At 40.9% G+C, this 13,605-nt stretch overlaps 1 protein-coding gene across 1 annotated transcript in view; it reads right to left on the bottom strand.

Moving 5' to 3' along the window:
• The window catches only part of MTMR7 (myotubularin related protein 7), a 94,918-nt gene extending 85,042 nt beyond the window's left edge, over window positions 1-9,876 (bottom strand). Inside the window, exon 1 of the mRNA XM_031944122.1 lies at window positions 9,382-9,876. Coding sequence (XP_031799982.1) covers window positions 9,382-9,405 — 24 coding nt within the window. The 5' untranslated portion in view covers window positions 9,406-9,876. The remainder of the gene's footprint in view (window positions 1-9,381) is intronic.
• Window positions 9,877-13,605: the final 3,729 nt, after the last annotated feature.

The raw sequence follows: 13,605 nt of genomic DNA, 5'->3' as shown, positions 1-13,605 counted from the left end.
GTAGAAGTACACAGTAAATACACATTATAACAGCAAGACTGAGTGATGGTCAACTATAAAAGATTCTTCCCAGTGGTTCAGTGATCCAAAGAAATTCCAATAAACTTTGGAGAGAAAATGTCATCTGCATCCAGACAATGTAAATCAATGCATGCTATGTTCATTTTTTTCCCCTTTTTCTTCTGTTTTTTTTTCTTGTAGTGTTTCCCTTTTGTTATGATTTTTCTTTCCAAATATAATTCAAAAAGAAATGTATTTTTAAAAAAGAATGTACATGTAAAACCAGAAAAAAATAAAACAACAATAAAATAAAATTTCCCTTAAAAAAAGAAGTAGCTTAACCTTCTACACAAAGGCCTTGATCCTTCAAAGTGCCAGTGTCTCTGCTTCATTAGTTTCTTATTTAGTAAATATTTTTGGTACATCTATATACATTTCATCCTCTTCCACTTCCCCCATGGAAGCTCACTGAAAGCAAAAACTTCCATTTTCATCTACGCATGTGCCTAGTGCCTAGCATAGAGCAGATGCTTAACATGATGGTTTCCCTAGAAAACTCCAGGGAAAAGAAAGTAAATAGGGCAATAGCTTCAGTAAAGTAGTAAAATTCAGAAAAATAACCAATATTTATTAATATAACAATAACAAAATCCAGGTGGAAATAATACAAAGGAAAATGAACCACAAAATATCTAGGAACCAATCTACCAAGGCATACTCAAGACATAAAATATAATCACAAAATACTATTTAAAGAAATAATAATTTTTTCTATAAACATATAAAGAAGTAATTACTTGGAGGGATAGTCATTGGCCAAGATTGGGCTGCACCAATATAAATAATAATGATACTACTTAATTTATTAACTGAGTGCTATACCAATTTACACAGTAAATATTCCCCTATTGTGGAGGGGTAGATACTACAAAGTAATAATAATAATATTGATTTGGAAGAGCTAAAGATTTAAATTCTGAAATGAAATGAGATAAAACTTTCAGATTTAAAATTATATTATAATGAGGAAGGAATTATAATATTGTAATCAAGAAGACCTGAGCTACCTCAGATACTGACTGTGTGACCCTGAACAAGTCATTTAATCTGTGACTGCTTGAGATTCATTATGTGTAAAATAGTTCTAACTCTCCCAGTTGTTGTGAAAATAAAATGAGAAAATATCTACAAAGGGTTTTGCAAATCTTAAAGCACTACATAAATACTCAATTTCATTATTACTCTAAAACAATAATCACCAAATTATGTGGTCATAGTTAAAAGTAGAAAAGAAGATTAATAGAGCAGAACAGAAACAGAGAATCAGAAACAATTAAAATCAATGACCAGCTATTCAATAAACCAGATAACATAGATTATTTGGAGAAGTACTCTATCTGACAAAAGCTACAGAGGAAGTCAGAAGAAAATGAATAGATGAAGGGAGAGGAGAACTTGGCTTCTGACAGTTCACGCTTTGTCCAAACATTAAATGAGAATTTTTTTTGAGAATTTCTAAAGATACTCAAGAGAATATTCCTTAGACTCTGAAGATGACTCCATTAGAAGAGCTTTTAAAAAATAGATCAATAGCAATATCACTAGACTACATATCCAACTTCCCATTTCTCACTTGTCACTGCTACTTCCAATCAGACTATTAACTCTTCAGAAGAGTTGGGGCAGTGTCTTCTATTTCTCTTTCTGTGAACACAATTAGTGCTTAATAAATATCTAATGAATTTTAATTTGTAATCTTCCTATACTCAAATATTCCCTCAACATCCAACATCTAGTCCAGTCTTTATATATTGTCACCCAATAAATTTGAACAATTTAAATGAAAAAAATAAATGAGAAGAGAATAAGATTATTTTTAACATTTGTGATTTATAGGAATTCTTAACCAAACAAGTATTGAGGCAATTATAAAAGATAAAATAATTTCAGTTACATTAAATCGAAGCTTTTGCACTAACAAAATTCATGCAACTAAGATAACGAAATATATTTTCAAGTGGGAAAAAGGTTTGCTTCCAATGTTTCTTTTATGGATCTGATATCCCAGATATAGGAAGTTAACACAAATAATACAAGACAAAGTAATTTCCCATTGGATAAGTAGTCAAAGGCAGGTAGGTGGTGAAGTGGTTAGAGTACCCAGCATGGAGTCAGGAAGACCTGAGTTCAAATCCAACTTCAGATACTAACTGTGACTCTGGGCAAGTCACTTAACCATGTTTGCCTTTGTTTCCTCAGCTGTAAAATGAGCTGGAGAAGTAAATGGCAAGTCACTTTAGTATCTTTGCCAAGAAAAATCTTAAAAGGAGTCACAAAGATTCAGACACAACTGAAAACAACTAAACAAGAAGTCAAAAGATATGAAAAAAAAATCAGTTCTCAAAAGAATCATAAACTATTAATAACTATCTGAAAGACTGTTCCAAATTACCAGTTAGAGGAGAATGCAAATCAAAACAACTTTTAGGTTTAAGTCAAAGTTTGAAGTACTGAAAAAAGACAGGCACACAAATACACTGTAGAACTGCAGACTGGGATTGATCTAATCCCAAATGCTTCTAAAAAGCAATTTGGAATTCTGCTTAAATGAAGTGAGCTAAAATGTCCATATCCTTTAGCCCAAAAATTTTGGGGCTAATCAGAAAGAAGGGTTCAATAGTTGCCAAAATTCACAGCAATATTTTTTGAGGTAGCAAATGTAGTAAGTAGATTGACAAACTAAATGTGATATATATAAAAAAATCAATTAATCTGCATTTCCAGAAATTATGATTACAAACAATTCAGAAAAGCATGAATTGGTAGGAAATGAACCAAGGAAACCCCCCCCCCTCCCCATACACACACACACACGCACACACACACACACACACACACACACATACTAGCTTCAATAAATAGATATAAACCTAGAAAAAAATGAAATTGAATGCTATGTAATTATAATGACCACAGTTGGCCCCAGAGAGGAATAAGGGATATATCAGGAAATGAAACCAGTGTAAGAAGGAAAGATATCAAAAACCTTTTTATTAAAGAAAACAGAAGTCTCAGTGCTGGTGGTGATTGGGCAATGGTATTATTTCTAATCCTGAGGGCAAATAACACCCAGCTCAAGGTATAAGACAAGGAACCCCTATAATTGTGTCCTTATCACTCACTGGCTCTGTCAACCATCTCTGCCATCACTGATTAGCAGGATTCTTGCTAGTGTTCCTAGATACAGGGACTGATCATAGGTTTCAGAGAAGAAACAGAAACATAATTTTGCTTTCACTGAAGCCCCAGATCATCAGGGGCTGGAGGAGGGGGAGGAGAATGCTGACAGTGAAGTCTCTGAGCAGAGGAGCTGAGGAAGGAGGAAGAAAGAAGGCTCATTCCTCTTCTGCCTGAATGAACTGGAGGGAGGCAACCAGAAAGGGCAGCCATGATGTAAGGCTACATGATCTAGTGTTACAGACAGAGCAAGAAGGAACTTTATAAATCATCAATGCCCTCCTTGTACCAAGGAATACCGGAATGGTTAAGCAGCTTGTCCACTAAACCCAAAGGTTTTCCTTTCTTTGCCTATGGGGCCCTGGCTGTTCATTGTATTCTAATACAGAAATTTTATTTTATTTAAAAAATAATAATAGCTTTTTATTTTTTCAAAATACAGGCAAAATTAGTTTTCAACATCCACCTTTGCAAAGCCTTGTAATACAAAAATTTTAAAGGCCCAAAGAATCAAACATAAAGCTCTCTCCTTCCAAATATAGGAGACATGATAGATGGAACTCCAGGAAAGACAATGATTTTTTTTTGCTCCCCTCCCTCATTGGCTGGCAGCAGCAACCGTATCATTCAGAGAATGGAGAAACAATAAAGAGATTTGAAGAGGAAGCTGGAGCCATTAGGGAGTTTGGAAGAGAAAAAGAACAAAAAGACATTCTAGATACTGGTTAGGGAAAGCCTTGGGAGATCTAGAAGGAAAGGAGAGAAGAGGAAGAAGGAGAGGAAAAGGAATGGCAAAAGGGAGAGGAAGAGGAAGAGGGAGACGGGGAAAGAGGGAAGGGAAAGGAGAAAGGGAGTAAGAGAGGGAGAGAGGGAGAGGGGAGAAGGAAGGACAAAGGGAGGGAGGTGGAGGGGAAGGAGAGGGGGAAAGAGGGAAAGAGGGAAGAGAAGAGGGAAGGAGAAAAGAGGAAACAAGAGAACACACATGTACATTACCCACCCACTTTGAATGAGGAGGGAAGGCACTGGGGATACAAAAGCCAAATAAAAAAACCCAGTCCTACCCTCAGGAAGCTGATATTCTACAGGGACAATATAACATGTAGAGATAAATCTGGATATGATAACTTGAGGATAGACCACTTGACCAACTAGCTGCATCAAAAAGTCTTCCTACTGAAGAGGCAATGGAGAAGTACAGATGAACAGGTAGCACAGTACAGAGGAGGGCACTGTGGCTCTGGAGAGAGGACCAGGGTTTAGATCCAGCTGTAGACACTGACTACCTGCATGACCACAATCAAGCCTCTTCCCTGAATGTCAGTTTTCTCTGTAAAATGGAAGGTTGAATTAAATGGCCCCTGGGGTCCCTCCTGACTTGGTATGGAGGATCTCGAGTCTGTTGTGATCCAAGAGAGCATGCATTCCAAGAATGGGGCAAGATCTGTGCCAAAGAGCAGAAGCAGGAGATGGGCCAGACAACAGCAAAGCAGTTCAGTTTGGCTGATCACAGGGTCTAGAAAAGCAGAAGCCAGATTGTGAAAGTATTTAAAGATCTCAAAAAGCAGTTTACATTTAAGCCCAGAGGCAATGGATAGCCTAAAATCATTAGAACATAAAATTAGACTGGGAAGGGATGATACACATCAACTTTTCCAATTGACTCATATCTTTATGTCTCTTTCTCACCTCATCAACCTCCATGGGTTTCATGCAATGTCCTCAGTTCCAGTTCCACATCATCAATCACCTCCTGGACATTTTGAATTGGTCCCACAAGTATCTCAAATTCAACGTGTCTTGAACTGGGGTTTTCCTACCAAGATGCCTGTCTGGCCCATGTCTACTCCTGAAGTTCACACCTGACTAAATGATGTAGAAATCCAATTAGAAACTATAATAAGAGGAGTATACTACACCAAAAATGCACAAAAAGCTAGCCAGCTAATGTGACCAGGGTTCTTTTTTTCTTTTAGTTAATTTTTTTTGTGTGTACACACAGAGGTAGAGAGGTTTTAGGGAGAGAGGCAAAAGTGATGCCAAAAAAGAAGGCCATTCAAATATTTTTAAAAGGAGTAAAATTCAGAAGGGAGCATAGACCAATAAGACAATTTTGAAAATAACATGTAGAAACTAATCCAGACTCTTTATTCTTAAATCAAGCAGTGGAAAATAAAGATTTAAGGTTTCCTACAAATTCCTCTTTGTGTTCTCCTGGAAGTGGGGAGATGCTCCCTTGAGTAGGTGAGTGTTTCAGTTCAAAATAAAAACCAATGAATCAACAGGCATTTTATTATATGCTCGCTATATTCCAGGCACAGTGCTAAGCCCCAGAGATACAAGGAAAAGCCCAAAAATGTTTGAGAACTCAAGATCTTCCCTTTTCCCCTCCTTTCCCAACTTTCCTTTTTTCTGTTGAGCACACCACCATCCTTCCAGTCATCCAAATTCCTGTTCTCAATCTTGTCAACTTATTACTTTCCCTCACCCCCAAATCCACAGAGTTATCAAATCTTGTTTCCATCCTCACATCTCTCCCATTCATCTTCTCTGTTCTGGCATTGCCACTGCCCTGGTTGAGGACCTCAACTTCAATAGTCTACAGGTGAATTTTCTGGCCTCAAGATTCTCTCCACCTCAGTTCATCTTCTGATCAGCTGTCAAATTCATTTTCCAAAAGAGCAAGTCTGACCAAGTCACAGCCACCCTACAAACACAAAATAAACTTCAGGGGGATTCCCTCATCTCTAGAATCAGATATAAAATCTTCTGTTTGGCTTTTAAAGCTCTGGATAACCTGACCTCCTCCTAATTTTCCAGGTATGTCACACTTTTTCCCACTCCTAAATCAACAACTCTGGTCTCTATGCTGTTCTTGGAGCATGACAATCTATCTCCCAACTGTTCCTTGGGACTGAATATTATCCACAGTTGGCAGTCTCCCTTTAGTTTATTTCACACTCCACCTTCTGCAAGAGGTTCCAATCCTTTCCACTGTTGGTACCTTCTCTCTGAGATTGCTTTCTATCCCAACTCTGTATCTTGTATGCACAAAGTTATTCATACATTGTATCCACTATTAGAATATAAGCTCCTTGTAGGCAGAAACTGTTTTTACTTTTTTGTATCTGCAACAGTTAGCACAGTGACTGACACAGAGTAAACATTTAATAAATGTTAGTTGACTCAGTGACTAAGTTATCCATGGGAGAACCAAGGCAGGACTCCAACTAGATGGGCTGAAATCAGCTCCTTTGGAGAATGTTCTCACCTCCAGTAGATTCCTGATGCTTTTGAAGCAATATCAATTTCAGACTCCCTGCTCTCAGTCTTTCTGAGCTGATGAAGCTTTAAGGTCCTTCTTACATGCACTAATGAACAAAGCATTAACACGTCCAGGGGAATGGAAAAATTCCCTTTCAAAAATTAAATTAAGTGAAATGAGCAGGACCAGGAGATCATTACATACATCAACAACAGTACTATATGATGACCAGTTCTGATGGACCTGGCCATCCTCAGCAACGAGATCAACCAAATTATTTCCAGTGGAGCAGTAATGAACTGAACCAGCTATGCCCAGAGAAAGAACTCTGAGAGATGACTAAAAACCATTACATTGAATTCCCAATCCCTATATTTATGCCCACCTGCATTTTTGATTTCCTTCACAAGCTAATTGTACAATATTTCAGAGTCTGATTCTTTTTGTACAGCAAAATAACATTTTGGTCATGTATACTTATTGTGTATCTAATTTATATTTTAATGTACTTAACATCTACTGGTCATCCTGCCATCTGAGGGAGGGGGTGGGGAGTAAGAGGTGAAAAATTGGAACAAGAGGTTTGGCAATTGTTAATGATGTAAAGTTACCCATGCATATATCCTGTAAATAAAAGGCTATTAAATTTAAAAAAAAAACAAAAATTAAATTAAGATGTATTAGGCAACTTTTGTCCAATCTAACCAAATAAGGCACCTATACACAGCTACAAAGACACCCGTCTCCAGCCTCTTATTCCCAAGAGACAGCCCTCAATGGGGGTCACCTCAGGATAGAGCTGTTTCTCTTCCTGAAACCCCATACCCACTCTTCCTGCTCAATAGGACTCCTTTCAGAGAAGCTGCTGAAATTCAACCAGGACACTAGGTGAGTGAGGACAGAAGAGGCAAGCAGGCAAAGCTGCCCAACTCCTCCTGACTTCCTTTAAGTACAAGACCTAACCCTGAAAAAAAAGCTTGCCCTCTTACTAAATCAGTCAGGCCAACTTCAGCATTACAGGACAAACCCATCAATCAGCAAGCCTTTATTAAGTGACTACTGTGGCCATAAGCCCCTTCAAAAAGTTTACATTAGAAGAAAGGCAAAGACAACGTGTGGGGCAGTGGTGAAGTCAAGGAGAGGCTTTGGTTTCTAGAGTCTCAGAGATCAGTGACTAGAGTCCACTGATACAATCCTCATTCCAATTAAAGTGTTGATTTAAGGATAATTCCTCAGATGGGATGAGGTGGGAGTGGGGATGGAGGAAGATGGTAGGGGGAGGGCATCGGGATCACAGAAGATGGAAATATCTTCAAAGATAGTTAACACATCCTCCCATTTTACAGATGAGAAGAGTAAGATCATAGGATCATAGAAACAAAACTGGCAGAGATCTCAAAGGGCATCCAGTGCAGCTGCTTCATTTTATAGAGCAGGAAATTGAAATCTGAAGAAATAATGTGATTTTCCATAGGTGTTCCTTCCTGTGGAAGTCCTTTCCCATCTGTCTACTTATCAGTGCTCACCTCTCCCCTTCTCATCCAGACAATATCTTGGCACTGTACTCCCCGGGCAGAAGCAAGCTCCTTGAGGCTTGGATACGCCAAGGGTTCAGCACAGGCCGGCCCAGAATTGTTACTCCATAAATGCTTGCTTATTAATTAGTGAGTAGACTGACAAATGAGGGGCTTGGACAGGCTGGAGTTAAGGGCCCTCCCTTTCTTCCCGCTCTGAGGCCTGGAATAGCAGGTAGTCCTGAATTGGACAACTTTGCCTGCTGGCAAACTGAAATAACAAAGAGAGTTTAATTTGAAAATGAAACAGAAAAGACAATGAAGGGATATGCAGGAGGGAGAGTCCCAAGCACTGCCGGGTAAGAGCCGGGCTGCTGTGACCATGTGAGCCTTGGGCTGTTCATTCAGAGCCCTCTTAGGGCCCCAGAGGCCCAGATCCCTCAAGACATTCCTGAAGGCTGCAGTTCCCTGGCCTTTGCCCACTAGTTAAACAATAACTAATTCCCTGAGGCAAAATCAATCTATATCTCAGAGTAATTTAGGGTGGCCTGGCACCAACAGCCCAAGAACCTGATCCTCTTCCTCTGGCAGAGAGGGGAGATTTACATCCTGCTTAGGAGCTAGAACCCAAGAATCCCCATCCTCCCACGGGAGCTGGCAGAGGTCCTGCTCCAGTCTATATCTAGGGCTGCCACCATGGCTGGGGAGGGGAGCCCAAGTTGTTTCAAGGCCTTTACTCCCAGATGCCTGGTGAAGGAGGATGGGAAGGAGGAACTGGGGCCTATCCCCTCTCCATCCCGTGGTGCAGTGGCATTCAAGGCTTTCCTTCTCCACCACCACCATCACCACCGCCCTTGTCCAGAGTGGGCACTTCTAGAGCTGCTCTGTTCGCTTGCAGTCAGGGTCAAATAGACAGAGCGGAAACAGGCCGAGGCAGCAAGCAAGGGGATGCAAAGAGGGATGGACCACGGGAGGGATGAACCACGGGAAGGATGGATCACGGGAAGGATGCAGGGAGCAATAAAGGATCAAAGAAGGGCAGGGAGGACGGAAGATGGCCCGGAGGACACTGAGGGAGGCAGGTGGGGCACGCGGCAGCGGAGCCACGGGCGCGGTCAAGACACCCACCCACTCCCCCTCCAAACATCCCTTCTCCTCCCCCCGTCCCTCTGGGGACGCTCTCGGGGGCAGCGACCAGCCTCCGGACGCAGGCGCTCCGAGGGATCAAACCCAAGCGCCTGGCACCGGACACAGAGGGTGGCACCTGTCCCTGGAGGGCGTGGCGTCAGTCCCGTGTCAGGAAAGATAATGGCTCGAGCCCCCTCCCTCCTTCCCAAGCCCGCATCCCCCTTGCCGTTGTAGCCCCACCTTGGGCGTGCGGATGTGCTCCATGCTGCTGCTAGGTGGGTGGCCTCCGGGAGACCGTGCGTCGGGTGCTGGGCTGCAGCCACCTGCGCCTCCTGCCAGCCAGGAGGGGGAGGGGAAGGGGCCCTGGGCAAGCTGGATGCCGGCAGGCAGGAGGGCGGGAGAAGGGGCTTGTGCGCGTGCGCAGGCAGCGGGGGGCGGGGGCGGGGTGGTCCTCCTCTCCACCCAGCCATTCTCCCTTCCTCCCGGCCCCGCCCCGATTTCAAAGGATGCTGAGCCTCCAGGTGTGCTGTGGCCCGGCTGCCTGGCGGGGGCGGAGCGGTAGGATCCAGGAGCCTCCTCACCCCAGCTTCTTCCAGGCGCTCCTCCTTCCTCTTCGGCATCCCCATCCCCAGATCCTGCAGGGAAGCTGGAGACAGAAGGATGCCCTTGTGGTCCAGGCTGGGGCCGTGCCAGTGCCAGCTTCCTGGCCAGGCCGGAGTTGTTCTGCACAAGGAGCCAGCGTGACCACATCTTGCCACCTGCATCCATCTTCCCTAGGCAGGGACTACGACTGGGAAGGGCTATTGCCCAATCCCATCCTGTCTAAAGTAGTGAATAGAGAACTTTTCTACTCTCTGATGTGGGGTACAGGAACCATAGGAGTCACCCTTCTGAGAAAAATTCTTCGTGGATTATGACAAATGAAATTTGGGAATGAATGAAATGGCTAGTTAGTCTTAACGTGTCTTAAATGGGAATGTTTAAAGAGATCCCTTTTCCCTTCCACCATTCTCTGCTTGAGGACTTCCAGTGAGGGCTACTCATTAACTCCAGAGGCGGTCTATTCCACTGAGTGACAGACAGCTCTCATTATTCGGATGTTTTTATCTAGGAGGAGCTAAACTACTTTCTGGTAACAGAATCATGGGAGAATAGGTTTAGAGTTGGAAGGTACTTCGAGATCATTCACTCCCAGTTTCAATTTACAGATAGAGAAACTTAGGCCTAGAGAGGCAAAGGTTCTTCTTGTTCAGAGTCAGTCAATCAACAAACACTTATCAAGAACTTGCTATCTGTCAGAAGTGCTAAATTCTGGGTATATAAAAGAAGGCAAAACCTTAGTCCTTAACTTCAGAGAGCTGACATTCTAATTGGGGAGAGAAAATATCTGCGTTTGTACAAAGCATACAAAGTATATATGGGAGTTCTCAGCCCAAAGCACCAGAAGTGGGAGGGAAGGAGTCACATAGCTATTAAGTTTTGAATTCAAACTCGGGTCTTCCTGATTTCAGTATTCTGTCTACAGCATTATCTCTATAAATCTTAGCTGCTATTGTTATTGCTACCTTCACTTTACAGAGGAAGAAACTCAGAAGTAGAGAGACCCACCCAAGAATGTAGATATTAAGTAGCGGAATCAATATTGAAACTCTGGTCCTAACATTATTGTTTTGCTCTGGGAAGACAAAACCAGAAATTAGCATCCTTCTTCCACTTGATAGGCCTTCACATATGTAAATGCATCAGTCATGTGCCTCTTAAATCTAATCTTCTCCAAGTTAAAGATGCTTCATTTGGTCTGTCAGTTTATAAACATTTGCCAAACCAACACATATCATATGACTGATTCTGGGCTAGACATTGTATATAAAAATAAGCTTATGTTCTATTTGCAGGAAAGTGTGGTGAGAAGCCCTGGATTGAGAGTCATAAGACTTGGATTTAAGTTATATCACTAATGGCTACTTCTTGCATGACTTTTCCTGGGCCCTCAGTTTCCCAAACTGTCAAGAGAGCTTTTGACTAGATGGCCCCCCGAAGGTCTCTTCCAGCTTTGAAACTCAGCTACTATTTATACATACAAGAAGGAGCAAAAGCTATCTTCATAGGATTCCCTAAACCAATTGCCCTATGCCCCTGCAAGCCTTCCCTGAGAAGGGACCCCCAAAACACAATCATGAAGCTGATCGGAGAAGCTTCTCATTCCAACCTACCTTCAAGTTCTCTCTGAATGTTTCTCCCACAGCTACATTAGCATTTTACCTGCCATGTCATAGTTAGAACTGATTAGAAGTTGCTGACTGATGCAATTGATAGCATATGGGGCTTGGAATCAAGAAGACCTTATTCAAATCCAGCTTAGATACTTACTAGTGTGACCTTGAAAAAAAAATCACTTACTTTCAGTTTCCTCAGCTGTAAAATGGGAATAATAGCAGCACCCACCTCCCACCTCCTTATTGTGAGGATGAAATGAGATATTTGCAAATGCACAGTTCCTTGCACAAAGTAAGCACTTAATAAATGCTTGTTTTCTTCATCAAGAGATTGCAGTCCACTGGAACCATTAGAATTTTTTTACATAAGAAATAGCTACCATACCCCAATCCTTTTCTCTGGAAGCTGATTTTTTTTTAAAATATATTTTTACATTGATCTCTGCTTCATTTGCTCTAATAGATTTATCCCATCTTTCTAGCTTATCAAGATCTGTTTGGATCCCAATTCTGTCACTCACCTCCTCTGTCCATATCACTCACTGTGAACTTGTTCTGAAAATGTAAGTGCTAGTATTAAGTGCTGACCCTTTTTTTCTTCTTAAAATATTTATTGATATTTTTGGTTTTTATATCACTCCTATTTCCAGTTATATCTTTCTTCCATCTCCTACTTGGTAAGTTATTCATCTCTTGTGACAAAAAATAAAAAAGAATACAAAATCAAGTCAGCAAAATCAACTTACACATCATCTGTGTCTAACAATATGTGCAATATTTGACACCCATAGTCTCCCATCTTTGGAATGAAATGGGGGAGCTATATTTTCCTTTTTTTTTTTTTTTACAGAGTCAAGCTTGGCCATTATAATAGTACAGGATTCAGGTTCTTCTTTTTTATTTTTTTCTTTCTATTTTTGTTCATTATTATAGTTATGCATATATTTCCTGATTTTGCTTCCTTTATTCTGAATCAGTTCATGTAAATCTTCCTATGACTCTCTGAATTCTTCAGAATCATCATTTTATTCAATACAATAATGATGGTAGCAGAATATAATAGAAAGAACCTTAAGTCTGGAGCCAAGTCAATAAACATTAAGAACTTACTATATTCCAGGCACTGTCCTTAGTACTGAGGATACCAAGAAAGATAATCTCTGAACTCAATGACTTTACAATCTAATGAAAGGGATGATACATTTCCAAAAGCTGAAAAGATTGGGGGAAGGTGCCCAGACTGGGGCATGATGAAGTCCTACAGTTGGCTGGGAAATGAGATGGTTGCCCTGGCAACATTCTTAAATGGAGAGTACAGAAGAATCTGTCCCATGTTCATCCTCCACCTCTCCCAATCAGAGGGAAGAACAAGCCCAAGGTCAGGGGCTTCTAGAGAGGTATGAGTTTCAGAGTTGGTATAATTTTGCAGGAAGGTGAGTTTCTGGAGATTATAATGAAGTCCAGAAGCAGTTAGGTGGGAAATGAGGAATCTGGGATCAAATCCCAACTTATGACATTTACAACCTGTTTGAGTTTGGGCAAATTGCTTAACTTCTGTGGATCTCAATTTCTTCATCTCTAAAATGAGGAAGTTAGACTGGTCTGTGGGATCTTTTCAACACTATGATTCTAGTATTTATTACATTTGTAATACTATAGTATTCAGTATTTTCCAACTAATAGGCATTTCCTTTTTTCCACCTTTTGGATACCACAGGGAAAAGTTATCACTTTAAAGATACCACTTTACTACCAACACACTCCTGTGCTGTCTATAGAGTTTTCTTTCTGTCTTTTACCCCTTTGGCATGTGAGTCTATGTCATATGCTAATGTATCTCTTTCATATATGACTAATGTGGTTGCAGAAAGGGACAGGAGAAAGAACCTTTGAATAAGGGGGGGGCGGGGAGAAGATAAAATACATACATATAGAAACCAGTTCTTGGGCAAAATATGAAAGAGAGACAGACTGTTAAAAGGACCACACAGAGAATTATCCCTCTCATGAATATTGTAAGAGAATTTTTTTGAAGGTAAAGAAATAACTGAGGCAATGATGACTGCAAGACCTTATTATGGTCCCTCAGCATGTAACTGTTTTTAAAGTTTTAAAGGTTATAAGTAAAACATGTATAAAACCAATTAACTATTTGGAAACCATGGAAAGATTAGATAAGGTCCATAACTGTGATGACCGCGTATTTTAAAATCAGCCAGAGTCAGGAATTCAGGTTAGGGGAAAATCG

This window comes from Sarcophilus harrisii, chromosome 6, assembly GCF_902635505.1.
Source record: "Sarcophilus harrisii chromosome 6, mSarHar1.11, whole genome shotgun sequence".
In the NCBI taxonomy this organism is placed as follows: Eukaryota; Metazoa; Chordata; class Mammalia; order Dasyuromorphia; family Dasyuridae; genus Sarcophilus; species Sarcophilus harrisii.
The sequence above is the reverse complement of the archived record's forward strand: the minus strand, read 5'-3'. Positions and strand labels throughout refer to the sequence as shown.